The sequence below is a fragment of the Phasianus colchicus genome, chromosome 27 (assembly GCF_987193195.1).
Source record: "Phasianus colchicus chromosome 27, bPhaCol1.hap1.1, whole genome shotgun sequence".
NCBI classification, from domain to species: Eukaryota; Metazoa; Chordata; class Aves; order Galliformes; family Phasianidae; genus Phasianus; species Phasianus colchicus.
In genome coordinates, this window is record NC_143462.1 from 5,081,881 (window position 1) to 5,107,925 (window position 26,045).

General features: G+C 42.2%; 2 protein-coding genes across 4 annotated transcripts in view; one reads left to right on the plus strand and one right to left on the minus strand.

The window, feature by feature from the left end:
* Positions 1-20,451, plus strand: part of PPP2R2A (protein phosphatase 2 regulatory subunit Balpha) — a 37,437-nt gene extending 16,986 nt beyond the window's left edge. For all 3 annotated transcript variants that reach the window (XM_090125414.1, XM_031608029.2, XM_090125415.1), the window contains 8 exons: positions 12,116-12,213; positions 16,122-16,287; positions 16,645-16,757; positions 17,060-17,237; positions 17,496-17,660; positions 18,280-18,449; positions 18,967-19,058; positions 19,351-20,451. In XM_090125414.1, the coding sequence (XP_089981540.1) occupies positions 12,116-12,213; positions 16,122-16,287; positions 16,645-16,757; positions 17,060-17,237; positions 17,496-17,660; positions 18,280-18,449; positions 18,967-19,058; positions 19,351-19,630 (1,262 nt within the window). In that variant the 3' untranslated portion in view covers positions 19,631-20,451. The remainder of the gene's footprint in view (positions 1-12,115; positions 12,214-16,121; positions 16,288-16,644; positions 16,758-17,059; positions 17,238-17,495; positions 17,661-18,279; positions 18,450-18,966; positions 19,059-19,350) is intronic.
* Positions 1-25,926, minus strand: part of EBF2 (EBF transcription factor 2) — a 189,518-nt gene extending 163,592 nt beyond the window's left edge. The window contains exon 1 of the mRNA XM_031608065.2: positions 22,915-25,926. The gene's annotated coding sequence lies outside the window, so the exon portion shown is untranslated. The remainder of the gene's footprint in view (positions 1-22,914) is intronic.
* Between the last annotated feature and the right edge of the window lie 119 nt (positions 25,927-26,045).

Consider the following 26,045-nt stretch of genomic DNA (forward strand, 5'->3'; position numbering starts at 1 on the left):
TCTTTATCTCAGTAAAAATAAAGCTTCAGTAACACTCATTCTTTTAAAAGATTTTGGGGAATCCTGATATTAGGTATAACATGAATGTCAGTGTTGTTTTACATGAGAACATGGGGTTGGTGGTTGAAGCAGGATCCATCCTGAAGGAGCTGCATGCACAGTAGTGCAGCTGAGTGCTGGGGCTGCAGGTTTTTCAGCAGAGTTGCACAGGGATTGTTGCTGCTTGAGTTAATTTCATTCCTTTATAATTAACTAATGCCTGATCTGCCTGTAGTTGTATAAAGGACAAGAAACTGTAAATTCTGCATGATACAAATATAGCTTAACCCTTCTGTCATCATCTTCCAGGAAAGCATCTCATAAATCTGTGTAGATTTTGTTAGCTAAACAGGGTTTCAGTACTGGAAATGTAACTGGCGTGGGCTGTGTTTGTTATTGCTTGGTCCAATTGCCTTCTTTAAAGGACTCGTGTGCTGGAAAGGTGCAGTGCCTGTGATACTGAATTCGTGGAGCAAGAAGGTTCAAAATGGAGGAGGCCCTGTACTTTCTTATGCCACTTAGTCATTGCTCCATTTTCAGGAGTATTTTAGATGCTTCCTCAGTAGTAGGGATGCACCGTAGGCACGGAGAACAGCAGCACTGCCAGCTCCTCCCTTCCAGCAAACCGCGAGCTTCATGTTCTACTGGGCTTGCATTCTAGCTCAGGTTTCACTTAGGGTTAAAAAAGACTTTTTCAAGTGCTGTGCTACAGCACCAAGGAGCATGTGTTTATTCCACTTATTTTTGGTGTGTGTAAACCAGTCAAGGCTTGGTTATGTGAGTGTTCTGGGCTGTTGCAAACTGTTTTGTGTGTGGGATGCGCCACTGCCGTAATGGCAGCCACTGTCATTCATTGTATCTGTAATGGTGTCGGAGTTCTGTGGCGTTTGGGATTGCTTTATCTGCATTTAACAGGGGCAGTTAATTTCACCAGGTGAGGTGTGACTGTTGTCTGCTGGGAGAAGCTACATACCAAAGCCACAAATCCAAAATGTTAGGTGGCATTTTATTTAATAGATACTTCCAGAAGGAAGAAGTTTTCCAGTTACAATGTGCTCAGGTTTTCTTTAAATACAGGTGTTACTTATGAAGCAGAGATGATGCACTGTTCTGTTCTTTTTTTCTCACATCCAAAGCATTCCTTCTGATGGAGTATTTGAGAGCAACTCTAGGGGTGCAGGTGCACAGCCTCTAGAAATGATGTTACTCAGATTAGCAACTATTGTTTGGGATCATCCTGGTCATCCCAGGCCTGCCAGGAGAGGAGCTTCCCTTCAGTGGGAACGGGTTGTGCACGTCCCAGTAGGAGGCCCAGTTGGCTCTTCCCTTTTTCTACCTCCAAGCAGATGCAAATTTCACAGGCTGGAAGCTCAGAGCAACTGGATTTTGTGACTTGGAAAACAACGCCATTCACATCGAGCAGCTGGCTGGTATTTAAAAATGCTGAAATGCTGATTTTTGCCATTGGTTACTTTTTTGTTGGAAGGCAGGGCAGTGCTGCTGGTTGGAGAGAGGAAAGATTGTGGGCAGACCTGAGCTGTTTCCTGGGACGTGTTATTGCAGTGGCTGGACAGAACGGGCCCAAGGAGAAACCGTGACCTTTAACTGCTTGTTCCTAATTGTGAATAAATATTGCAGTTCCACAAGTGATGGGATTTATTCACCCGCCTTTCTGAAGTTATTTAAGACGGGTACCAGGAGTGGGTCTGGATTTCTGCCACTTGTGCCTCTTCTGTTTATGATATTAATAAACCGGTGTCAAATGTCCTGGGAACGGGTGATGCGGGTTGAAAGACCTTTGTTTCAGCCAACAATAGACCTGAATTAGTGTGAATAGGAAAAGCAAATAGGCACTTCCTGGCGTATTTTAAGGAATACTGGAGTTTGGGGAAGCATGCGGATGAGGAGTGAGCGCTCAAGCTTTTTTCCAAGTAAAATTTCCCATGTGTGTGTATGGTAGTCTTTCTAAATATGTTTGCTGAGCTAATAAATTAACGTAGAGACTCACTTGCTGAGTAGATTCTTTAGGATGTTGTTCAAGGGAGAAACCAAGCAGCATGAAGAGGGGACGCGTCTCAGCTGTCTTCCTAAGCAGGCTCCTTCTTCAGTTTTGAACTTTGAGGCCTTTTGCAAAGCTTTTGGACTGCCTCGAGGCTCACGAGGCTTTCCAAGAGTGTTGTGAAGGTTCCCAACAGCAGTATTTGAAGCTGCAGGACAGAAGATGCCTTTGGAGACTGAAGGGAATTCCTGTTAGGCATTAAGCAGTCGATTTTTACTGAGTTTGTGGTACTGCCAGGCTGGTCTAGCTGGTTGAGTTGAAGAACGGCTCTGTTTTGACTTGGTAACTTCTCCATTTTGCAGCAACTTTGGGTAGTGTTCAGAGCCTCTTCCCAGGCCTCTGGAAAGGTTTTCTTTCCCCACAGTTTCAGGGTAGGGAGAGGATCGCAGGGTAGATCAGCTCAGGTGTGTGCAGAAAATGTTCCCTGTGAGGTCTGAGCAGCACATAGATGAGGCAGCCACCAGAGGACCTGGAAATTGCACTGGTTGTGCTGCCCCCAGTGCTCCCTTAGTTCCACAGTGTGTGTTTTTCACATTGCTGATGCTGGAGCCAGTCTGACCCTACCTGTTAAATATGCAGCGCTGAAGCCTGTGCAGCCGTGACAGTGGGTATTTTTGTTGCTTGCATCTGGGCTGATGTGTTGTAAATGTATGGCTGCGTGCTCCGACAGCTCGATGGATCCTTTGCACGCTCCCAGTGCGGTGATGTTTGGCTGCTGCAGGAAGGCACGGCTCCTGGAAGCTGTGTTGGTGTGCAGCACCTTGTGAGCTGAGAATGCTGCTGTGGTCATTGTGCTGCTTCACCTCTGGGAAGGTGGGGATTTGTCCATGCCTGTGTTCTGAAAGGAGCTGCAATAATGTCCTTTCTCAAGGTTTAAAAATAGAAAGTAATTAATCGGGGTGATGAGGGTTAATGGTTTCTACCTGGAAACCAAACAGCTTTGCATTTATTTCTGTTGAGAGAACATTCTTCTATCTGCTGTTGTTATGAGTTTACTAACAGAAGATTTTCACAGTAATTTCTGAAGTTGTTCTTAATAAACTTATTTGGGGTTTAAAAAATAAAAACAGCCCCCAAAATCTATTTAGTGCTTTCATCAGGTGGAATGGTTTCAGAACAGCTGTTCAGATTCTTTTCAGCTGCTCACCTCTAGCATTTCTCCTCTGTATATTTACAGTGGTTGCTGTATGCATAAAGGGGATTACAGAACACAGTTCCAGACTTGGTGAGCAGGAATAAAACCCCTGTGGTCAGATGTAGTCCAGTGGTTGCAGTAATTGTGGTACAGCGAATGCTTCACCAGGTCCATGGTGGATCAATCAACTTTTACATCAGTTTAAGCCTTAAAGTTCTTTCCCGAAACTTGTACTAATTTGTGAATGCTTTAACTCATTTCAGAGAGATGAGACATTTAATTTTGTCATTTTCAGTGATAAGCACTGAGCTGTTGCACATCCATCCCACCTGTTTTCAGGACTGCTCTGACTTCGTCCTGTTTTCCCTGTGCCACTACAGGGGCCCTGGAGCTGTGTGTGCTGGAGAGGCTGGATTTCCTTCTATAGTCAGGGAGGAAGCTGGTGGGCTGACGTTTAAATATGTTTCCTTTCTGTCTCAGCATTACCAAATTGTTACTTCTAGGGAGCTGTTGTTGGAAATGTAAATTAAACTCACTGTATGGATGGACAGAAATGCATTTGATGTTGGTTGTGAGCTCGGTGGTGTTCTGCTAATCCAGCTGTGGCCTCTGGAGTTGTGTTTGTTCCTCTTTTCCCTCTTGCCCCCAGCAAATGAAGCTCAGGTGGTTGAGTAAAAAGCTGCTTAGTGTAACTGAGATATGTGGCAGGTCATTCAAAAAAGTGAGGTGATGGTGATGCCTTTCTGTGGTGTTTGTTGTGATCTGTGGAAGTCACTACTGTTGCAGAAGGCCTGTTGGTTAGGCTCTTGCCTCATCTGGAGGTGGGACGTAAAGGAAATGAGTGATAACTGCTGGGGAACTTGCACTGAGTGAGTGGGGTTGTGGGGGCTTGGCAGTGCTGACCCACAAACAGCAGCAGCCCAGGGAGGCACAGTGATTGTTTATGAGACAGAAGTAATAAAGCAGTCAGAGTGCTGCTCCCTGTTCAGCTTCAGTTGTTGTATAAAACACTGGGTGGGCTTTCTATGAAGTGCCTTGGGTTAGTTTGAAAATAGCAATATCAGGAAGCTTGAGGAGATGGTTTCCCAGATGGAAGGCATTGTGTGTGGTGGTAGAAAGTGATTGTTCTGTTTCTGCTGTTACCTTGCTAAAACATTTCACCTGTATATTCAGCTATCGTTCCATTTCACAAGTAGTACTTTTGTAAAACAACTTGAGATTTAATTCTATTTCAGTTCTGTTTTCTGCAATTTTAATGTCATTGCAATTGCTTTGCAGACAGGAGCAGCTGCTTTCGTGCAGAGCAGATGGACTCGGGGTTGTTTTTCTCTCTGGGTGTTGAGCTTAGTAAAACTATAGGGGAATTATTAGCCATACATCAAACCAGTGCCAACAAGGTTCAAGTTCCTATTGCTGTCATTGCAGTGGGAGGGGATCTGCTTAATGAGGAGGGGTCCAGCCTTTGCTTTAGGGAACTGGGTAGAAAGTTAAAGGTAAGATATGGATAAAGTAAGTCAGTCAGGCTTTAAAATCCAAAGTTGAACATGTAATTAAACTGGGACTTGTCTGTTACGTAGAGTGCTTTTTTTTTTTTTTCCTTCAAAGTTTGGCATGGTTGGAAAGAGGAGAAGAAATGGAGAAATTGAGAAAGAAGCTTTTTAGTGATTATGTGCTTATTATTTGTAGCACAATGGCCTGGAGGGCTAGCAGTTCTCTGTGGGAGATGGAGAATACTCTGAATGTTTTCCCTGTGTGTAGATTTCCCAGACTTTCAGAGGCCAACAAAACCAACTTGGTTGCTTGAACTGAATCTCTGGCTTCTGCATGTTTGTGTTCTGACTCTGGTAGGGTCAGCTCCAGCACAAAGCTAGCTGGGGATCATAGGAACTCCCCTCCAGTCTGTGTTTGGGTGCTTTGTGTGCAGCAGTATTGCAGGCTGGTACTTAGGAGGGACCGAGTAACCAGCTGCCCCTTGCATTGCTTCATGGCACTGGAATGAAAAGCTTTGCCACAAAAGACAACCTCTTTCTTTCCTTCTGTCTTGTGTATATTTCCATCCCATCCCCGTGCTTCTCAAGAAATAATATATTTTTAATGCCCTCTCCTAGCAAAGAGAAGGTCTTTCAAAAAGCAGTGTGGAATGACTCCTGAGAAGTACTTTGGGCAATTGGAATGCCTTCCCCTGGTTGCCTTTGCTTTTGTTGCCTGGTCACTTCTGAGAGATGGGATGAGTGTGGAGAATCACTCTTGAAAGTAAATGAAGAAAAGGGAAATGAAGTCAATAGTAAAACTGGTCATGGTAACTTTACGGAATCCTGGAGCTCCCTTCCCCCTCTGCACACATAAATTAGGGATGAGGCTGGAATGCAGAGGGTGTTTTCTTTCATACTGTCAGTACTAAACAGTGCTCATCATTTGGTTCTCTGCTTTTCCTGGTGTGTGTAGTTATTGGAATCCCTCTTCTCCACAAATACATGCGTTGTCACTCTCTTTAATCTTGTTACACAGCTTTCCCATTCACTTTGATATTAACAGTTTACTATCTAGCTTCAGATACCTAACAGACAATAAATTAGGACTCTTGATAAGCATGATAAATAACTCTTGGTTAGAAAGTGCCAAACCATCCACAAGTTATTTCCAAACCAAGGCATGCAAGTTCTGTGCAGATGTTCCTGCTCAGTTTTGGGCTGAATTCATCTTTGGAGATAAGCTGGGAAGAACAGGCACACTGTTGCTATTGTTTGTTGAATTCAATGTATTATGATGTCTTCGTACCTCATTACGTTTTTCCATTCCTGTTCTGCCTCCTCAGTTCGAGACTGCTTGAACTTCCTTGGATTTTAGTAGTAATCCTAAAAGTTGCATTCTTGAAGTGTTCCCATTCCAGATGGTTTCTGAAGTGTCCTTGGGATGATCAGTTGATGTTCAGTTGGATCAAAAACAGTTTGCCAGCCTTATGAATCGTCAAATCTGAGGTCACAGCCTGCACATCTGGTCAGCAAGTTGCCTTTTTACTCCTTAGGACAGAATTACAACCTGTAAGCAATCTGCTCTGCGCTGCCGCCGAGATGTTTCAGTTGCTCCTGTGGAAAATTCCCAGAGCAGTACTTGGAGCCACTGGGAAGGTGTATAAACAATGAGGGAGCAGCAAAATGCATTTCAATACTACAATTCTTTGTTCAGTACTTGGAAACATCAGGAGATTGCTCCACTTGTGTAAACACCCCAATTTACTGCTGGCTGCTGGGGCAGCAGATCAACGTGATTCCAAAAACTTGCACAGAAACCTTCCAGGTCTGCAGGAATAAAGAGGCTCTTTGTTGGCTGCTGTGATTGACTTGCTGCTGTGGAGTAGGTGACACGTTTTGCCTACCAAGCATGTTTTATAAGCAGAGTTTATAAAAAGTTCATGGTACATTAAAACAGATAGCCTCTTCTGTACTAATAAAATAGCTTTTATTCTATTATTGGAAACAAATCTTATACAGAATTGTTTTTCAGGCTCACAATGGGCTTTCTGGAACCTGAATCATTGGGTTAAAGCATCTTTTGCTTGTTTGAGTTGATGAAGCTGTTTCATTGCCTTGTCAACAGTGGAAAAACATCAGCCAAAAAAAAAGCCTTTCAAAAAATTTGCTCTTAGTATGGAATCTGTGATTCTTACTCAGCATCAGATCCCTTCATTGAAAAGCACAGAGGGCCCCTGAAGTGTGAGTGCGTTTTTTGGTCTGTGTCACTGAGCTGCTGATTTCAAACATTGCTCTCCTTTAAAGCGGAGGGAAGCAGCAGCATTTCTGATGTCAGATACATTTCTTCACCAATTTTAGAACTATGTGTTCTGCCTATTTTCATTTAAACTGGTCATCATTCATAAGCTTCAGTTTTCAAATCATCTGAATCCTGTCTGACAGCGCTACCTTCCTGTGCTGGGTCTTGAAGTTGGGTTATTTGGGAGTTTAAGGACCTTTTGCTTCTCAAACCCAGACTGAGCAGTTTCTCTTCTGGCTCTTCAGAGGTGGTTCAGCTTTGGCACTTGAGGGGGCTGCAAGCAGAGCAAGATTTGTGAGATGTTTATGAGACAAATGCAACTTGTACGTGCAGCTTGAAGCATACGTCTACTAGCAGAATGATATATGGTAACAAAACAATTACAAAAGGGAGCATTTCTTAGGAATTGGAGGGTTTTGTGCCTTAGTAATCATTGTGGTATTGGTCCCACTTGGAAACGTTTTTAAAACAAGAGGACTTTCTGGCTTGAGATGAAGGCGACCTTGGCTCCCACCTTTTGATACTGTGCGGGATTTTAGTTCTGTTCTTGTCCCATGTTGGCCTTATTTTAGTCCGTTTTTGGGCCTTTTTATCTGCATGTATTTACCCAGTCACGGTGTCCTGCAGCTGCCTCTGAATTCATGTGTTACAGCACTAGGCATTCATTCCTGTCATTTTCTTGTAAGGTGAGTTGCCCAAAATAGCAGAAGTTGGTAACGAATATTGAGTAAAAATTTTGAACTCAAAATTGCTGTCATCCCCTAGGGAACAAATCAGGCTTGTATTGAGTAGCTGTTTTCTTCTCAAGAATAACATAGCAAGAGGTGTCTGCTGCTGCTAAGAACTGCTTGGGGGCTTCTGGCATGGCTCCCTTTGGCACAGTGAGTTATGAACACTTAGTTTAACCATTACTAGAACTTTAGAACTTGGAGATGAATGTCTTCTCTCCTTCTCCCACAAACACCTTGTTCAGGTTCTTTTGGTTCCAGGCAAACTGGAGAGCTTCAGGTTCTTGTCTCCACATCTCTGAAGGAAAACCTGTGAAGCTGCTACTCCTGAGACAAGTGAAGTGTTGTCTGCGCCTTGTGGTACTTACGGTTTTATTGGAACACTTCAGGTGAAGATGCATCACTGATGCCATACATAAAAAGCTTAGAGCTGGCTGTAAAAATAAAGGTGATGTGCAGAAGAAAAGTAACTTTGGAAGCAGCTGCAAGAAATGAGCTTGTAGGTGCTGTATCAGGGAAAAACATCAGGTTTTGAGCACTCCTGAGAAAAAAGCAGACTCTATCCTGCCACCATGTGATGCTAGGTGATGGACCAGGAGCCTTTTTACACTTCTGTAGCATGCTTAAGATTGCTGGCTGAGTTTGGCAGTAGTGTGGTTTGCTTCTTGGAAGCAGGAATTGACCTGTGCAGTGGTTCTGTGTGGGGTTTGTAGCATTTCAGTCAGTGTTGCGGCATTTTCTGTGGGCAATGTATGTGCCATGGCTGTAGTCAATGGACTTTGGGTTGTGCATATTCTTCCTTTGCTTTCATATGAATGAATACCATTATTTTGAAGTATTTAATGGTCTACAGTGATATCGGGAGTGTGAAGTGGAGCTAGATGACAGCTGTGTTCATCCATGCAAAGATGCAGTTATGAGCACTGTGGTAAGCCCTGAGCTTCTGTCCCGCATTACCCAAGCGAATAAACTCGGTACAGGTTTGGAGGAGCATTGTAGAGTGAATATACTGCTCTGTCCTGCTTTTTGGTCTTGTTAGAGAGATGTCTTCATTCTGTGTGCTTGATGCTGTGCTGTAGCATTCCGAAATTGCAGCAGTTGAGATTGTCATGCTTCATCCTGGTCTCAGAGATGTTTCTCCTCCCCCGAAGCATCCTAAGACATCCCTCAGGGTTTGGGTACTGTGTTTGTACTCGTAACTTCGTGTAAGTCTCTTAACATCGAGTGCTGACAGAGCTGCACTGTGTGGGGGTGTGGTTATCAGATAAGGTTGTGGTGGTTTTTTCTCTTTGACAGTCTGGTGTTTGAAGGGGAGGGCGTTCAGGTGACATCAGCAGTAAACATGAATGCATCTATTTCCAAAAGCCCTTGGTGTTAGCAGTGCAGGGCACCGCGTACCTCTGCTCCCTCGGGTGTTTCCCCCTGGAGCTGTTGGTGTAGGAATCATGTAAAGGCTCCTGGGCAGTGAGAGCATTTGCAAGACTCCCACCTAGAGACAGCAACAAAAAACAGCATCGCAGCAGGGAGGAGGCAGGGAGCAGGCAGTGCGATCTGTTCGTGCTCTGCCCGTTGCAGCATCGAAAGACTAGAACCAGCTCTACACGTAACTGACATGGGAATTATAGTTACTGTTTGAAAAGCAAAGGATAACATCGATTTTTATCTGGCAACAAGGGTGTTAATACAGATGAAAATACACAGGCGAATCGGTGTGCTGCGGAAGATGAAATGCTTCCCATGTCAATTCTCAAACACTATTAAATCCACCCAGTTCAACACCAGTGCCTTGATGTCTGTCTCTGTCTTTGAGCAAGGTATGGGAATACGATAGTCTTAACGGTGAGTTATTGGATTTAAAATGCATGATTGGTTGCTTTGCTCTTCAGCGCTGACTTTGGATAAATATGCATCTGAGCCATGCTGTGGGACTGCTGTAAGGCAGCCTTCTGCCTCCTCCGTCAGCACGTTTGTTGTGTCCTTGGAGAAGGAGCAGCCCAAGCTTACAGTAAAGGCACATAGAATTCTATAGATGTATCTTGAGCTTAGAAAATTACTTTTCTTGTTGCAATTGCTGATAAAAGGAATGCATTTTTTCTGAATTAAATACTACATTTGGTGCAAGTACTTGCAAATATCTTTTGCACAGAACTGATCACGGGAGTCATTCAGCTCTCTGTGCTTTCAGAGGGCAGGGGATGCGAGCACTGGAAGTGTGCTGCTGGAGGTTCATCAGCCTACAGACAGAGCAGGAGTTGCATCAACTTGCAGATTGCTGATCTCAAGCTTGGATGATCTTAAATGCAAAAGGTGCATTTAAACTTTCAGACTGTCCTTGCTATAGATTGTAAGGCTTTCAAACTTCAGGCTTTTGACCTTGCAAAACCTTCTAGTAAATTACATCAAAAAAGAATGTGGTGAATATGTTCTTAGATGTGTATGCTAGATTTCAAAGAATTTTTGTTCTCCTTCCATGTGCATACTTAAATCTGATGATAAAGTGCTGGATTATCAGTTTGAAGACTGGCAGTGTTGTTTCTGAATGCTTTTCAGAATGGTCATTGTTTGTAAACTTGTCTGTATTAAGAGGTGAGTTACTCTTCCTGATGTAATTCATGACTCCCTTAAGGTCTCCTCCTGTCAGAGGATCACAGCAAGGAGGTTTGCATTCTGTGCTACAGTCAAAATTAGTTTGGTTTGCACTTCTTCCTGCATGCTGTCCAGATGTGAAAGGTAGATGCTGAATGGTGCATCTTCGTTTAAGTGCTGTGCAGTCTCAAGTCTTACAGACATGAGAAATCACTTCATGTTCACATGTGAATGAATGGACCCAGTAGCAGTAGGCAAAAAACAGAGTGCGTACTGGTGTGCGCTCAGATCGAGGTTTTGCACCACGCGATGTGGATCTCAGCTTCCCTACACACAGGTTTGTATCACATCTGTGTTCTTAACACAGTGCTCTTGAGAAAGTTCAGCCTGTTTGTTTCAACAATGCCACATAATTGTGGCAGTGAAGATAGGCTCCTGTTCGTGCTTTGTGATGTGGCACACTGCTGTACATTAGCAAACACAGCTATGCTTCATGCCAAGCTTCTGACTCTGCATCTTTTACCTTAGAGGATTTTGCAGCGGGGTTTGGCCTGCTTGTCTGGGCTGCTTGTTGTGTAGCTCCCAGACGGATACACAGGGTGCTTGGAGCTGCTGTGTAATGCAGTTATTAAAGAGCAGCTTGCTGATGTCCTCAGAGGCCACCACCCGTGTGTTTAAGGCAGCCGGAGAATGATGTAAGTTTCATTTTGTTATTAAATAAGAGGAAAATCTTGCATGTTTCACTTCCTCAATGTGCTGTCTTAAGATCTGTGAGCTGATGTTTAGCAGCAGCTTGCAGTTTGTAGAGCAGATGCTGGACTTCATTTTTTTTAACTCTAAGATGCAGAATGAAGAAACTGACTAGTAGGGATGATGGACACATTGCTTGTCTGCCATGGACTGGCATGGATGTGCAACAGCCTGAATTGCATGTGTGAAAAACCTTGGGTACCTCCTTCTGCAGAAAGCTGGATTTATATGGTTTAATGCAGTGCAACGCAGTCTGTTGTTCAAAAGATGTCCTGGATTCTGATTCTAGCATCGGGAAATACTATGGGGTGTGGGTGTGTTTGAGAGCTGAGTTGTTGTGCTTGAGCTGGAAGGTTGTCCTGAACCCTTCTATCTTTTTGCTTCACAAACAAGATGAATTCATTGTTAGATATGACTTCTTCTGTCTATGTGTATCTGCCATTTAATTTTAGCACTCTGTGTAAAAATAAGTGGTAATGTAAAGCTTGCTCATCCAGAAGAGGTATTCAGGTTCTTGAGTCATTGTGTTAAACTTGGATCCTGCTCTGGCTGTTTGTCCCACATCCTTGCATTCCTTATGTGCCCAGGTCTGACTGTCCCCGCCCTGGTAGCTTTTCCCTGGAGTTCTGTGCAGTGTGCAGACCTCCATAACAAAGCAGTGTGCAGTCAGATGGGTGCTGCCTGTGTCCCATTCCTTGATGAGAGGGGAAGAGATGTAGCAATACAGGTATTGCTACAGATTCTCACCAGTGTTACTGTGTACTGAAAGTCCGTTTCTGTGCTTACATTACTTTCCTAACAGAAAAACAGTTCTGAGAAGTAACTGCACAAATCCTGAACACTCACTGATCTGGTAATTGGTTTCAAACGTGTAACTTCTCCAGATAGCTTCTGTGCATTTAAAGGAGCTCCCCGTTGTATTTCATACTTCAGTTGCTTTACTCACATAGACTGCTGTTGTTTTTTTTTTACCTACAGTCACAGCTTTCTTCCCCATTTGATACACAGAGCCATGATTAACCTGTGGGCTTTATTTTTCCTACACAGCGGATATAATTTCTACGGTAGAATTTAACCATTCTGGAGAGCTGTTAGCAACAGGAGACAAAGGAGGGCGAGTCGTCATCTTTCAACAGGAGCAGGAGGTGAGTGCTTAATTAAAAGTAAATGTAATGTTTACCTCTGTTTCCATTCTCTCTTTTTAAAGGAAAGGTGTGTGCTTTTATAGCATGCTCCATGGAAAGTGTATGCTTGTGTAATAAATGATGAGAAGATAATGAAACTTAAAGGAATTACTGAAAGCTGGGACAGTGTTAGCAATGAGTTGAATTTTAAGATTGTGGCCTTCGGCTGTAGTTTAGACACTGCTTAAAGTTGTGGGGGAAGGAAGGGGGGGGACACGAAGACCCTGGGGAGGCTGAAATTCATCACCTTACAGTGCTCTGCTTGGCTGTGATTATTATTTCAGATTACACTGTAGTTGGGGAAATAAAAATTGCCCTTAAATGTATTTGTAGCTGTGACCTAAGACGTTCTTTTCTGTTTTGATATCAATCAGGTAAAATAGTTGAAGGTTCTGTCAACACTCATTTCTTACCAAGATCTAGGATTTCATGCTAGTTAAAGCATATCTCATGCAAGTTTTAGTGCCAGAGGGAATTTTCCTTTAAAACTGTTTGGCTGCATCCCTCGTGCTGCTGTGGAACTTGGAGGTATTCCTTTGTCTGCAGTAATTTTGTTCACGTCTGAAGTTAGCTCTTAAACTGACCAGTGCTCTGTCTCTTATACAGAGCGGTGTTTGTTGGCAGTGCTTAAGTGTACGACTTAAAGTACAGCCATGGGAACATGGAAGGAAGGTAGATTTTAGTTTGACTGCTAGCTGATCTTATAAACAGCAGTACTTAACAAATGTGTTCTCCTCAGAAGGTATTTGTGGGTGGGTCTGCATTATTCTTTCTGAATATAAACAGTATGGGTTGCTGCACTCAATGCATTTACTTCTGTTTTTATGCTGTAAGTATACTGACGACAGCTTTTTGTCCTCCTGTGAGATATGCTTTCTCTGATGCATCCCATCTCTGCATCAGGTACAGAATTCCTCCATCTCTTCTTTTAGAGTGTGAGCTTGTTTCTTTACACGTGTACTTGAACAGCTTTCAGATGTTTCTGCACAAGCACTGTGTTTCTCTGAGACCTGAATTAGAAAGTAATGTCCAGCACAGACTTGCTTCTATTTCTCAGCAAAGTAATGCAAAATCTATTTGTTATTATCTGATCTTCAGAGAAAACAGCTCACTAGATCTCTGGCATCTCTCTAATACTGGAAGTTAGTGTACCAATGTTTAAAATAAGCAATCAGTATTTGCATATGAGCAATAATAAGATTTGTTATTAATCTACCTGACAAAGCAGTCTGCTTTTATCAAGAGAAATGACTAAATATTTTTCCTCTACTTATTATTTTCGTGGAAATGTTGAGATGCAAGCTTGAAGCTAGATTTTGTGTTGCCAAGTTTATGCAGTGCGTAGCTGAGCTAATACTAAAATCAGAGATGAAAAAACCTGCTAAAAATGGAATCCATCTAGTTATGTCTCGTATGTGAAAGATGACATTTTAAGGAGAATTGAAAACAAATGGGTGGGAGATGAAAATAAACAAACAAAAAAAACCAACCAATACCCCAACACAAAACCAACCAAGCAAAAGCTCTCCCAGTACAGGGAGCTGTAACCTAACTGCTTTACATTACAGAAGTAAGGGTATGTTTCAGTTTTATACTTGTTCTTTTGGAGTTCTAGTGACAACTCTTGTAATGCCAGGGAAGGGTCCCCACTCTTAAAAGTGGGAAAGCTGGGTTGGATTGTTTGAAGTCCATAGTTAGAAGCTGACCTGAGGAGAATTTACTGAAGGGGGAAGAGAAGAAGGCACTTTGAGAAAGGCACTCTGCCATCTTGCTGCGTGGAAGGTCGTGCTGGTACTTCTTTCATCATTGTTTCATACAATTAAAATTTAAAACCGCAGTTCCCCAGAGTGAGTTCCTTTCTGCTGCAGGTATGGAGGCAGTTGGAGTGCAGTGACTTGTAATAAATCTCTTTGGTCAGTTGGTGCCATCTAGTGGGGTGCTTCTGGCTGACTAACTTCTCTAAACTTTGGCCAGAGCTTGTGATGAACGCAGCACGTGGTTTCCTTATTGCGTGCTTTGTAGGCAGGCATAAACTCTTGGGGTTTTAGTTTGCTCATATACTTTACAGATTCTTTTACTTGAAAGTACATTAAGGCTGAAGTAGCTAACTGGCCAGGGCAAGTTGTATCTAAGACTGTCTACAAGACTGTGGCTTTAAGTCTTGGTTAGATTTAAGTACCATCTCTCACCAGACTGCATTACAAACCATGCATACAGGAAGACAGCCTCTGAAAGCACAAGCTCTTGAGTTTCCCAGCCTTGTGCAACTTCGCCCACTGCTGAGCTGCTGCCATCTCTGGGCTGGAATGTGGCAGCCCTTCTGTGTAGTGAAGCAAGTGACTTTACATAACTCAGAGGCAGGAAATGAATGCTGAATCTAATTGAAACTGAAGGTGGAATTTGCGTAGGCAGCCTGCAATTGCCAAAATTGGAATTTCACATAAGGCACTTGGGCCAACACCTTCTTGTTTTGATTTTTAAGAGTGCCATGAGACGATCTGTTGGTTTAAATTTTGCTTTTAAATCCCAAGGATGGATTTCATGCATTGCTGATCCTACATATTCTAGTTCTGTAGAGTTTTAACACAAGTATGTCCAAGAGTAAATCAGTACGGTAAGTATGGAATGAAAGAAAAGGTCACTGAATCATGGCCAGCATTTCCTAAAGCTCAGTAGGTTGACTTTAGAAGTTGCCCATTGAATGCAGTGACCCTGCTTCATTTATTAGGTATAACTGACACTTGGAACAAAGTTTCTTCTGTTCTCTAGGGTGGGAAGGCCAGTGTAATTGATAGGTGTGGTACAATATTCTAGTGCCAAGTCCTATTTCTAAGGCATTTTTGTCATTTTTTCTTCTCCCCCCCATAAGCATATTGGAAAAAACTAAGAATTCCTGCCAACCATTTTAAGTAGGAGTGTGAAGCAAAACAACACTGCAAGGAATATGACAAATGTGGACTAGCTGGGATCTTATGGAGAAGCATGTTTTAGTGACACTTTAAGGGATTGGATGGATGGACATGAGATGCACAGGGGAAGTGAAGTCTGTAGTCAAGAACATCTCATAGGAAAGGCATCTGATGGTGCAGCCTCTTGAAAGGGGTGGAACAGGACGGATTCCAGTTCTGTCACCCACTGGAGGAAATGTTAGGTTCCATTCCTGCAGTGCAGTATTAGAGCGAGAAAGCCCCTGTCTGAAACACAGCTTTTAGAAACACAGCTTTTTTCAAGTTTGAAGATTTTTCAGTGCTCCAAGCAGTCCCACCAGCTTAACAGGCCAGCTGCAGCTGTGACTTGGACTAGCAAAGATAGATTCATGAGAGAGGTTATTTTTTTTTTTTTCCCTTCAGAATGGAATGAAGAGGGAGGAAAAACTTCTTAAAACAGTTGAAAAGTCTTCAGGGAATGTGGACATTATTCAGCAGGATAGCAGAGCTGCTTGTAGAGGGGAGATGTAGGAATGTCGTGGTGCCAAACAAGCTGAGTGTAGCACTGGGTAGATATGCCTTCCAGGTGGCTGTGTTTCTCATGAGGAAATATCCTCCTTAAACAAAAGGTGGGAAAAATTAATGATGAGGGAGTGATGGACTTCTTGTCTTTAATCTAATGAAAACTGAAGTTCTTGCAGTAGAGATGATCCTTCTTTAGTCTGCTCTGCAGGCTTGTTAAAATAACTTCACACTAAAGGATCCTTGCAGCAAATCTGGCACGGGCAGTGGTGGAGTGTAGAAATCTCATCCAGCTTTTGTGTTAATTAGCAGTGTGCCTGTGTATGTTGCTGCATAAATATCTAGTTCTGGCTTCTCTCTGCAGCCTTGCAAAGCATTCTACATTGCATACCTATCTTGATCATTTAATTCTCTTTTTAGAACAAAACCCAGTCTCACAGTAGGGGAGAATACAATGTTTACAGTACCTTTCAAAGCCATGAACCAGAGTTCGACTACTTGAAAAGTTTAGAAATTGAAGAGAAGATCAACAAAATTAGGTGGTTACCCCAGAAAAATGCTGCTCAATTTTTATTGTCTACAAACGGTAAGCAATGACTTAATATTAATTCTGCATGACCTTTTGTTGCATGGGTTGGCTGTTGGGGTGTGTAGAACTGTGTGAGTACTTCCATTAGTCATTCAGAACAATCAAAAAGAAACTTGCTCTAACTTTCTTAAAAGAACAAACTGTGGAGGAGGTCTTATTAATGCTGCTTATCCTGCCTTTTTTTCTTTGTGTAATTTCGAGATGAAGCAAATTTGATATCTAAATGAATTCCTTATCTCCAAGTATTTTTGTCTTTTTGGTCTTGTTTGAAGGCTTTGTGTTAAAGACCATCAGCTGTGAAGGCTGGTGTCATTGCTAGAGCTTTGATTTGCAACTGTGGCTGTTTAATTTCAGATAAAACAATAAAGTTATGGAAAATCAGTGAAAGGGACAAAAGACCAGAGGGCTATAACTTAAAGGAAGAAGATGGGCGGTATAGGGATCCTACTACAGTTACAACACTACGGGTGAGTGGTTTTCTCCATGGATTGGCCATCACTGTTTCCATTTGAGGGTAGGTGAACGTGCATTTGAGAGGGATTCTCTTTCCTGAGCTCATGTGAATGTAGCTCAGGGAGTGAGTGCCCCATCACATGGTTCACACATTCTGTGATGCTCTGGGTGTTGTCTGCTGGAACTCTATTTCCGTGCCTGCTGTTTTGCAGGCACAGTTACTTAGATAATTTAATGAGCTTTGGTGTACTGAAGGACTGTGCTAATGTCTACAGTACATTTACGATGTGAACTTCCATTGCTGTGTATTTTGCAGGTGCCAGTATTTAGGCCCATGGACCTCATGGTTGAAGCTAGTCCACGAAGAATATTTGCCAATGCTCACACGTATCACATCAATTCCATCTCCATTAATAGTGATTATGAAACGTACCTATCTGCAGATGACCTGCGGATTAATTTGTGGCACCTAGAAATTACAGACAGAAGTTTTAGTATCTTTTTTGCATTGTTTTATATGGTATGTGTATAAAAAAAGGTTTTATATTTCACAAGAAGTATTTGTATAGCATGGCTTTGGCTTTGAAGTGTTGCTCTGCTTCCAGATTTCAAGCACAGTCTTCCTTTTGTATTTTTGTTGGCTTGTTTTAATTCTGTTTGGCTATTTCAGATGTATTTTGAATTGTTGAATACCTTTAAACTGAAAAATATGTTGTGGAAACTGGAGGAAATTCCTTAACAAAATGGTTTAGATATTGTAGATATTAAGCCTGCCAACATGGAAGAGCTGACAGAGGTGATAACAGCTGCAGAGTTCCACCCAAACAGCTGTAATACGTTTGTATACAGCAGCAGTAAAGGAACAATTCGTCTCTGTGATATGAGAGCATCAGCACTCTGTGACAGACATTCGAAATGTAAGTTCTGGCCTGCAGTGTTTATCATTTGTGGACTGTGGTATCTTGCTGCTAGATGAAACTAAGCACTCAGTAAGTATGTATTAAATTGTTAAACAGGGAATAGTGTTAAAATACTGAGCAGTAAATTGTGTGTGATATATCTTTAGGTAGGGTTGCTGTAGTGTGTTCAGTAGATCAAAAACCAAAAGTCTAAATGAGTCTTAAAATTAGATTCCTGTTTGGTAGAATTAAAGTAGTGAATAAAATTATTAGCAGCTTAAGCTGGAGAGTCCACCCAGACAGCAGGGCTAGGAATGACTTCCTGTGGACTTTGAGTATTAGAGCTGCTGAATTGTTTGTTCCGCACTTGAACCCAGAAATCTCATGTGTGTGAATGAAGCCTTCAAATACTACCAGACAGTTGGCTTACTGAGAAGTTAACCTTGATTTGCAGTGACAACAAAAACATTTCAGAGTATTTCCAAATATAGCAATTAGATGAAACCTTTGTAAAAGGTTTATAGCCCAAGTGTCTTGTGCTTTAAAAAAAAAAAAAACCCACACCTAATTTGGGTGTATTTTGTATTGGGAGAGATAGAAGCTTGCCTCTGGAAATGCCTGCTTTATTTCTTTGCAGTGTTTGAAGAACCAGAAGATCCCAGCAACAGATCATTTTTCTCTGAAATCATCTCTTCCATATCTGATGTCAAATTTAGCCATAGTGGTCGTTACATGATGACTAGAGATTATCTGTCAGTGAAGATCTGGGATTTAAATATGGAGAACAGACCTGTGGAAACATACCAGGTATTTGGTTGAAACATTGATGGACACTTGATGGTCTTACTACTAGTCCTGATGCAGCTGTTAGATGTGTCTGTAAATGACTGGCCAGACAGAGCGTCAGAGAGGTGAGTGGGTTCCACACGTGCTAAAGGATTTTGCTGTTTGCAGGCTGATGGCAGAACCTCAAACTGTTTTGATGTGAAAGTCTCCCACTTATACAGTGGAAATGCAGGAAGGGGAATTTTCAGCTTTGAGATAGCTCTTCTCTTTTAGTCTTCAGTTGATTTCATAGTGTCCTGTTACCTCCTGGAGTACATGGAGGTAAAACCTTTGCTTTGTAGAAAAGGCTTTCAGCTAGCACTGACACTTGCTGAATTTCCAAGCTATTTTATAAGAAAATTTTTGAAGGGATCCTCTTCATCTATAGGAGGGTGATGGGTCACCAAACAGGACTTCTAGGAAGAAGCCAGGTTTGCCAGACACGGTTTATTTTACAGGTTTGTCATGTTCAATATTAATTGTTTTAACTCTTTCCCAGGTGCATGAATACCTCAGAAGTAAACTTTGTTCACTGTATGAAAACGATTGCATTTTTGACAAATTTGAATGCTGCTGGAACGGATCAGACAGGTAAGTTGAATGCTTCTCCGTATGTATGTAAGGCTTTTCCAAGTTGATATCGAAACAGGCAGACAGCCCAAAGCCTCAGATGTATTTGTTTTTATTCCTGGACTGGCTTGGGTGCTATTTTTGTGATTAGTGTCCACGTATTTGAGATAAATAGACTTCAGCGTATGTATGTTAGCTTTTAATCAACTGATACTGTAGCACTGGATTATTGGGAATTGCCTTAGTTAAACAGATGTAGAATTGTAATGATTTTCAATTGAACTTTTCCTTCTTTCCTCCACCTTCTCTGCAGCATTGTCATGACAGGATCTTACAACAACTTCTTCAGAATGTTTGACAGAAACACAAAACGAGACATCACCTTAGAGGCGTCACGGGAAAACAACAAACCCCGTACGGTTCTGAAGCCACGTAAAGTGTGCGCGAGTGGTAAGAGAAAGAAGGATGAAATTAGTGTTGACAGCTTAGACTTCAACAAGAAGATTCTACACACGGCCTGGCATCCTAAGGAAAACATCATTGCTGTAGCTACTACAAACAACTTGTATATATTTCAAGACAAAATGAATTAGGGTTGGCATTCCTAACTGAAGAGTCCACTTCCTGCATAGTTGAAATAGTTGAATCTAGCATTTGTACCTGTAAACGAAAGAGAATGAGAGGTCCATTATGGCACCCCTTTCCAGTGTTTAAAAATGTGCCATATGACAACACACTTTTATAGCTACATGGAGAAAGCTCTGCTGATGTGTCACTGAGTTCTCCATGTCTGCTAGCCATTTAGGTGAGGATAGGGCACTTTTTAATTTAAATGACTACTTGCACCATCTTGCCTAATGGACTAGATTGGACTGTATCAACATCGGTTTACTCCACTTTTTATGCCTTCCATTGTGATGACGTCAAACACAGGGAAAGCCTTCAATCATGCTATGGGATTTAATTGTGTAACCTCATTACTGTATCATTTGTGGCCCCTTTTTTATTAAATACAGCTCATTCTTGCTGTGGCTTGTAGCATTCCTCCTTCTGGCTTCCTGGACTCCCCCTTTCCCTTTCATCCCCCTCCACCTCGCCCTGGTGGTGGTGTATAGAGGAAAAAAAAACAAAACACAAAATAAAGCACATGAGATGGGTCCGTTTGGGGTCAGTGGTAAAGGGGGTCTGTGTTGCAACAAATGTTTTAATAAACAGTTGACTGTAATCACTCCTTGCCGTGTCTGGCACCAAAAAAAAAGAGAGAAAATAAGGAGAAAAAAAAACAAACTACTGAATAAAAGTGACAAAGAATGGAGAATCTGTTTTCTTTTTTTAATCTACCTCTTTATACAAATACTCTGTGTTTTACCTTAGATGCATGAAAATAAAATGATGTTTTTTGTAATGATTTTAACCAGTATTAATTATTTTTAATGGGAATGAAGAGAGGGAGGGATTTCACAAGTATCTGCATTCATTCATGAATGACAATAATACCAGCCTTAGGATGTGTTGACCACTTTCATTTCAAAATCATGAGCTCCTATCAGATTTTGCCATTATCTGAACAGACCAGGTACTGTTCCAGTATCCTTAAAAGCTCTCTTTTTCTTAAACTATGGCTTAAGCTGGAACAGGAATAGAATTTGCAGGTTTAAAATCTACACTACGGGACTCACTTTTAATGTTTCGTTTCACCCTGGTTTCTTTAATGCCTTGTTTTAGGATACAATACCTTTAATGCCTTGTTTAGAGTACAGAGTCCCCTGTGGTTTTTTTAACAAGTTGTTTGAATTCTTGTCTAGCAGTATGATGTTATGTAGTTCAAAATAACAAGTGATGACATAGATTACTACTACACTGCATTCTGAGATGCTCTATTTTCTGTATTTTATTGCTATCAGTAACTGAGTGGAATTGTAGTTTTACCATGCAAGTGTTTCTTCTGGCTTTTGGCTTTGCAATGTTATTGCACTTACAGAAATGTTAAATGGTGCAATGATCAGAAAATACGTGGAGTACAGAAGCTGCATGAAATAAGTGTTCATAGCTATTTGAGAGATTTAAACTCTTCAGCAAATAAGGCTTATCCAAAGATGAACTAGATACTGATGCTTTATAAGGCTCATGAGTTTTTACCTCCGGATATTTTTGCTAATTGTGCTTTTAGGTTTACTCTTCCTTCAGGGAGGTGTTCAGAATGAAGCTTAAAGTCGTAGTGAACTCACCTTGAATTGGAGGACTTTTCACTTTTCAGTTACCTAGATTTAAGTTATTTCTATGGCTTAGTTATAGATGGTTATGATAATGCCTCTATTATTTGATCAACTAAGATACTGTTTCTGCTGTAAAATTATGGCTGAGTTAGAGATTGTTAACAAGACTGCACTTGCAACCATACTTTAGTCCTTGTGCAGAGGTTTGAAAATGTAAAGATTGTAATATTAGATCTGGTTCTCTTAAATACAGTATTTGTCTTGTAACATGCATGCCTGACCATGAGCCTTTGTAAGGATTTTACCATATTTCACCTGTTAGCCTTGTTTTTTTGTTTTCTTTTTAACAAAGAGTAACAGCCCCAGGAACAGCAGCTGTTTTCCAGTGGGTGAATAATACTTGCTAGCAGTTGAAGAAACCTGTTGGTTGTCGTCCATAGAGGTGTTTCACAGGATCAGGCCCAACATTTATTCATTACCTTATCACAAGAGCAAAGAGGAAATCAGGCGCTACTTCAGCAACAGAGCTGGTAAAAATTCATCTCCGTTTTCGCAAAGAAGGTTTAATTGTTATTTTGGGAATATTGAGGAATATTGAGGTTTGCGAGAGCAAGATTGCTGCTTTTACTTGTGTATCTGTATATCCTGAATGATGCACTGAATACATGAAAAGCTGCACAGACAGCAGTGGGGATGCAAAGAGAGAACTGAACACATAGATTTCTTGTAGATGGAAGTGCAGCCTTCTAGCAATACTACACTCAAGCAGAACTGCCTCTTGGACCTCAGCTGTGCTTGTTGGGTTTCAGGAATTTTAAGGCTAGTCTTGGGAAATACTTTTGTTTTCAGCAGTAGCAGTGATCTCTGGCATGTCGCTTGAGGTTTAACCTATCCTCAACAAAACCAGCTACTGACTTTGGTGTCATGCTATCCAACTAGATACTTCTCTAAACACACTGTCCATTGACATATGCTGTAAATCTTATATTTTATTAATAAAAGTATGCATAGAATACATCTTGTCAGGTTGCTTTTTATCTTTCTTCCCATCCCTTTTCTCTACTTACAGGAATTTTTGAAATTACTCATCCTTCTTGCTGCATGTTGAGTAGTACCCCCTCTTGCTAGGTTCTGTGTTGTTATTTCTGGGCCTAGCCTGGAGAGCTTGCCAGACAGGGTGGGTGGGTGTTAAGGCAATCCTGCCCTCCTCCATCACGTACGGTTAGAGGAAAGCAGCTGCTCTGTTCTAGTGCTTTCTCTGAGTTCCCAGTACAACCAGTGCAGCTGTTCAGTTCTCAGCCCTTAAATACTGAACCAAACCCTTCCCTAGAATCTGTCTTGAAGGCTTTGATACTACCAGATTACTTACAACTGCCACTTAGGTGGTTAATATTTGCAGAATGGCAACCATACTTCAGACCACTGATACTGCCATCAATTAACGTGCAGCCTATTGGTATCTGACTGGTACAGGGCTGAGGTGCAGGCAAGCTCTGTGGCTGAAGTTACTTTGCTGCTTTTGTGGTGAGGAGTAGCTTATGCCATCAAATGTGTTGAATGTGGCAGCATCCTACTCTGTGCTCAGTGTTCTGTTGGGGCAGGGCTGTAGCTTCCACTCAGTTATCCTAAATTTAAATATTTTAACCTTTTTCTCAGCTTACCTTGGAAACGCTGGTGTTGATGAGCAGAAACTGGTAGCTTTGTCCTCCTGGGGAGAGGCTGCTGCCTGTTGGAGGCTGGCTTATTGTTACTGCTCTGGAATTGGGCGGTCATAGGGGTGACATAGCTAGAAGCAGCAATTTCCTGTGCGCTGGATTTCGTGTCTTCGTTTCTTCATCTCTGGCATTCCCGCCATAACTTCTGACTTAGACTGAGCAGTAGGAGGTGTTTCCTTTTGCCCTTTCCCACATAATTAGCAGTTGCAAGTTGAACTATTGATGTAGAGAACTGAGGTGGGGAGAGGTGTGCTGGGACTGAGGTTGCTGTGTAATGACTGCCGGTGTCTTGAATAGTTTCTATTGTTCGCTCACAGCAAATACCTTATTTAACCTGGTATAGAAGGTTTGGGTTTGTAGAGAAAGGACTTAACGGTAGAAGTCCCAGTAGTGGCTGGAATAGAAGCAGCAGGCATTTCTTTCTAGTGTGATGCAGCTCAGAGCCAAGAAGCAGCATGGATTTTCTGTATGGTCTGCCTTTGAATTCTAACAACCTCTGCTTTTTGCAAACAATACATCTATTTTTCTTTCACAAGAAAAAGCAGGTGCTTCTATATTGGTCTCATCCACTAGGAGGCAAAATGTTACTGAAGAAGTGGGTGGACAAAAAACACCTTGGAGCCATGAGCATAAAACTGCAATTACTTTGGCAGCTCTTGAGAGATAATCAGGCAGCTTGTTACGTGTTTGATTTGAATTGACTGATAGGCTTTCTGTAAGAAAAACCTTTTTCTTGCACAAAAGGCCTTCCCCAGAAGTTTACAGCCACTGTTCTTCTTCTATGATCACGTGGCTTTTTGTCCCTCCACCTTAGCTATTGTCATAGCATTTTCCATCTGAGGATTCAATTACTTTATAAGCATGAATTACGTCATTCAACTGCCTTAAGGAACCTGTGTAGTGGTTAGAGAACAGGTCTGAAAGTCAGGACTTCTGAATGCTATTTCTGGCTCTGCATTGACTCACTCTGTAATCTCGATTAATTTGTCTGACTCAGAAATTTTAATAGTCCCACTTTGCTGATAAATATTCATGTCATGAGCATTATGGCAAATGCTTCCTGGATGATGGAGATGACAAATGATGCTTGATGTTAGCCTGGGATTGTTAGGATTGCAAAGTGGGATGGGGCTCAGTTCAGCATCTACGTAGCTTATGATTCTAATCTAGAACACGTCTGTGGCCCTTCTACCTGTGAAGGGATGTGGAATGCCTAAATTGCTGCTGTCTTTTCATAACATATAGCAAATTCTGTACCAGTGATAACCGAGGGGCATCCAGATTTTTGACAAGATCAGACATTTGGTATGGACATGTAAGCATATACAGTCAGTTTGGTAGGAAAGACCAGTGTCACGTAAGGCAGATTTATAATGTCCACACATCACTACTTGGATGCTACTCAGCATAGCATAGATGAGAAAACGAAGAAAAATATTTGCTAATGGTAATCTAGAATGGGATAACTGTGACAGTTGTACACACCCTAGTCCTGATAAAGTCCTGATAAAAAAGTCATTGTTTTTGCTGAGTAATGAGGAGATAAAGGAAAACATTAATGCAGATGGGTCTGTCTGAATTTGTTTCAGTCTTTGATAGCAGCAGCGGTACTATCACACAAAACAGTGATCCCCTGCCCCTGTTTATATCCTCAAGGCTGCTGATGGGAATGGTTTTGTGCGAAGGCCTCCATTAGTGCTGTTAAGAAGTAAAATGCTGTGTGTATTTGTGTGGGATGGGGTTGGTTACAAAGTTCCATCAGACATACTTTAGGCCTCAAAATGGACCTTGGAGTCTAGGTGATACCACATGGAATGAAGGTAGTAAAGCTGATTTAGTGAGAAATGAAGGCAAGTTAAATCGTCTGTGGTGAAGTTCGTCTTGCTGGATTATTCTCCAGGAGTCCCAATGAAAAAGGAGATTAGAAGCAGAATGATCCCAGTACAAGTTCTGCTATCTGCAATACAAAGTATCTGTGGGAGCTGGCTCTGCCCTCAGGCATTCATATGCTTGATCTTCAAGATGATATTGACTGTTATCGTAAAAGTCAAGTGATTTAGAAGAACCTCAAGTTCTATATATGGCTGTTTCATGTTAGCTACTTAGAATGCATAATCAATGCAGAAGCCACTCTGTTGTAGCTGAAGAAACCTCAGCAAGTGAGGTACGTGTTGGCACCTGTCTTTCATTGCATTTTAAGTATTTCATTGCATTTTCAGGTCTGTTTTCCCTGGAAATTCAGTATTATTCTTGTTCACAGTACAGCAGTAGGTGCATAAAGAGCCTGAGGTTATTTCTCATTTTCATACTGAGAGGAAATGGGTGCAGACAAATAATTTCACTTTGTATGGCTAAGAACAGTTCCAGTTTTGTTACCTGGGTGCCCTCTTCTCTCTTAACTCTGCCACCATTTACGTAAACGCTGCACTTTGCTGACTTAGGCTAGGTCTTAGAGGAGAGGTTTATCTAGCCAAAGTCTTAAAAATTCAGTTAATTAATACCGGGAGACCTAATTACATTTTGTGGACCTACTAGTTTTGTTGGCTTTAAATTATTTGAGGCAAACTCAAGACGGCTGAGCGGGGGCAGAGTTTTCGGAGAACACTTTGGCTGTGCGGGTTTGACGGCTTCCCTCACAGCAGCCGAGCGCGGGGAGGAGGACGCACCGCCTCCTGCATGGGGAAGCGGCACAGCCGGACCCCGGGTGGCTGAAGCGGTGTAGGCCGACAACGTTGGGCTGTGAATGGCGGAACGGGATCCAGGAAGGCTTGGAATAGTGGGAAATGCGATCGCTTCTGTCTGTTGAAGGATCAGTGAGGAGCAGACACCGTGAGGACCCGTCTTCCAGTTACTCTGTGCCCGAGGCTCTGCCCTCCCCTCACGGTTCGCGCCTTTCCCCTCACAGTCCGCTCTTCCCGCCCACCCAGGGCGCACGTGCACTCGTCCGCAGGCGCGGCGCTCCGATTGCGAAACGGCGCATGCGCGGGGCGGTGGCAGCGGGACGTGCGCAAGCACAGCGGGCGCCATGCTGCGCGGCACGCGCCCCGAGGCGAGCGGCGCGTGCGCAGCGGCGGAGG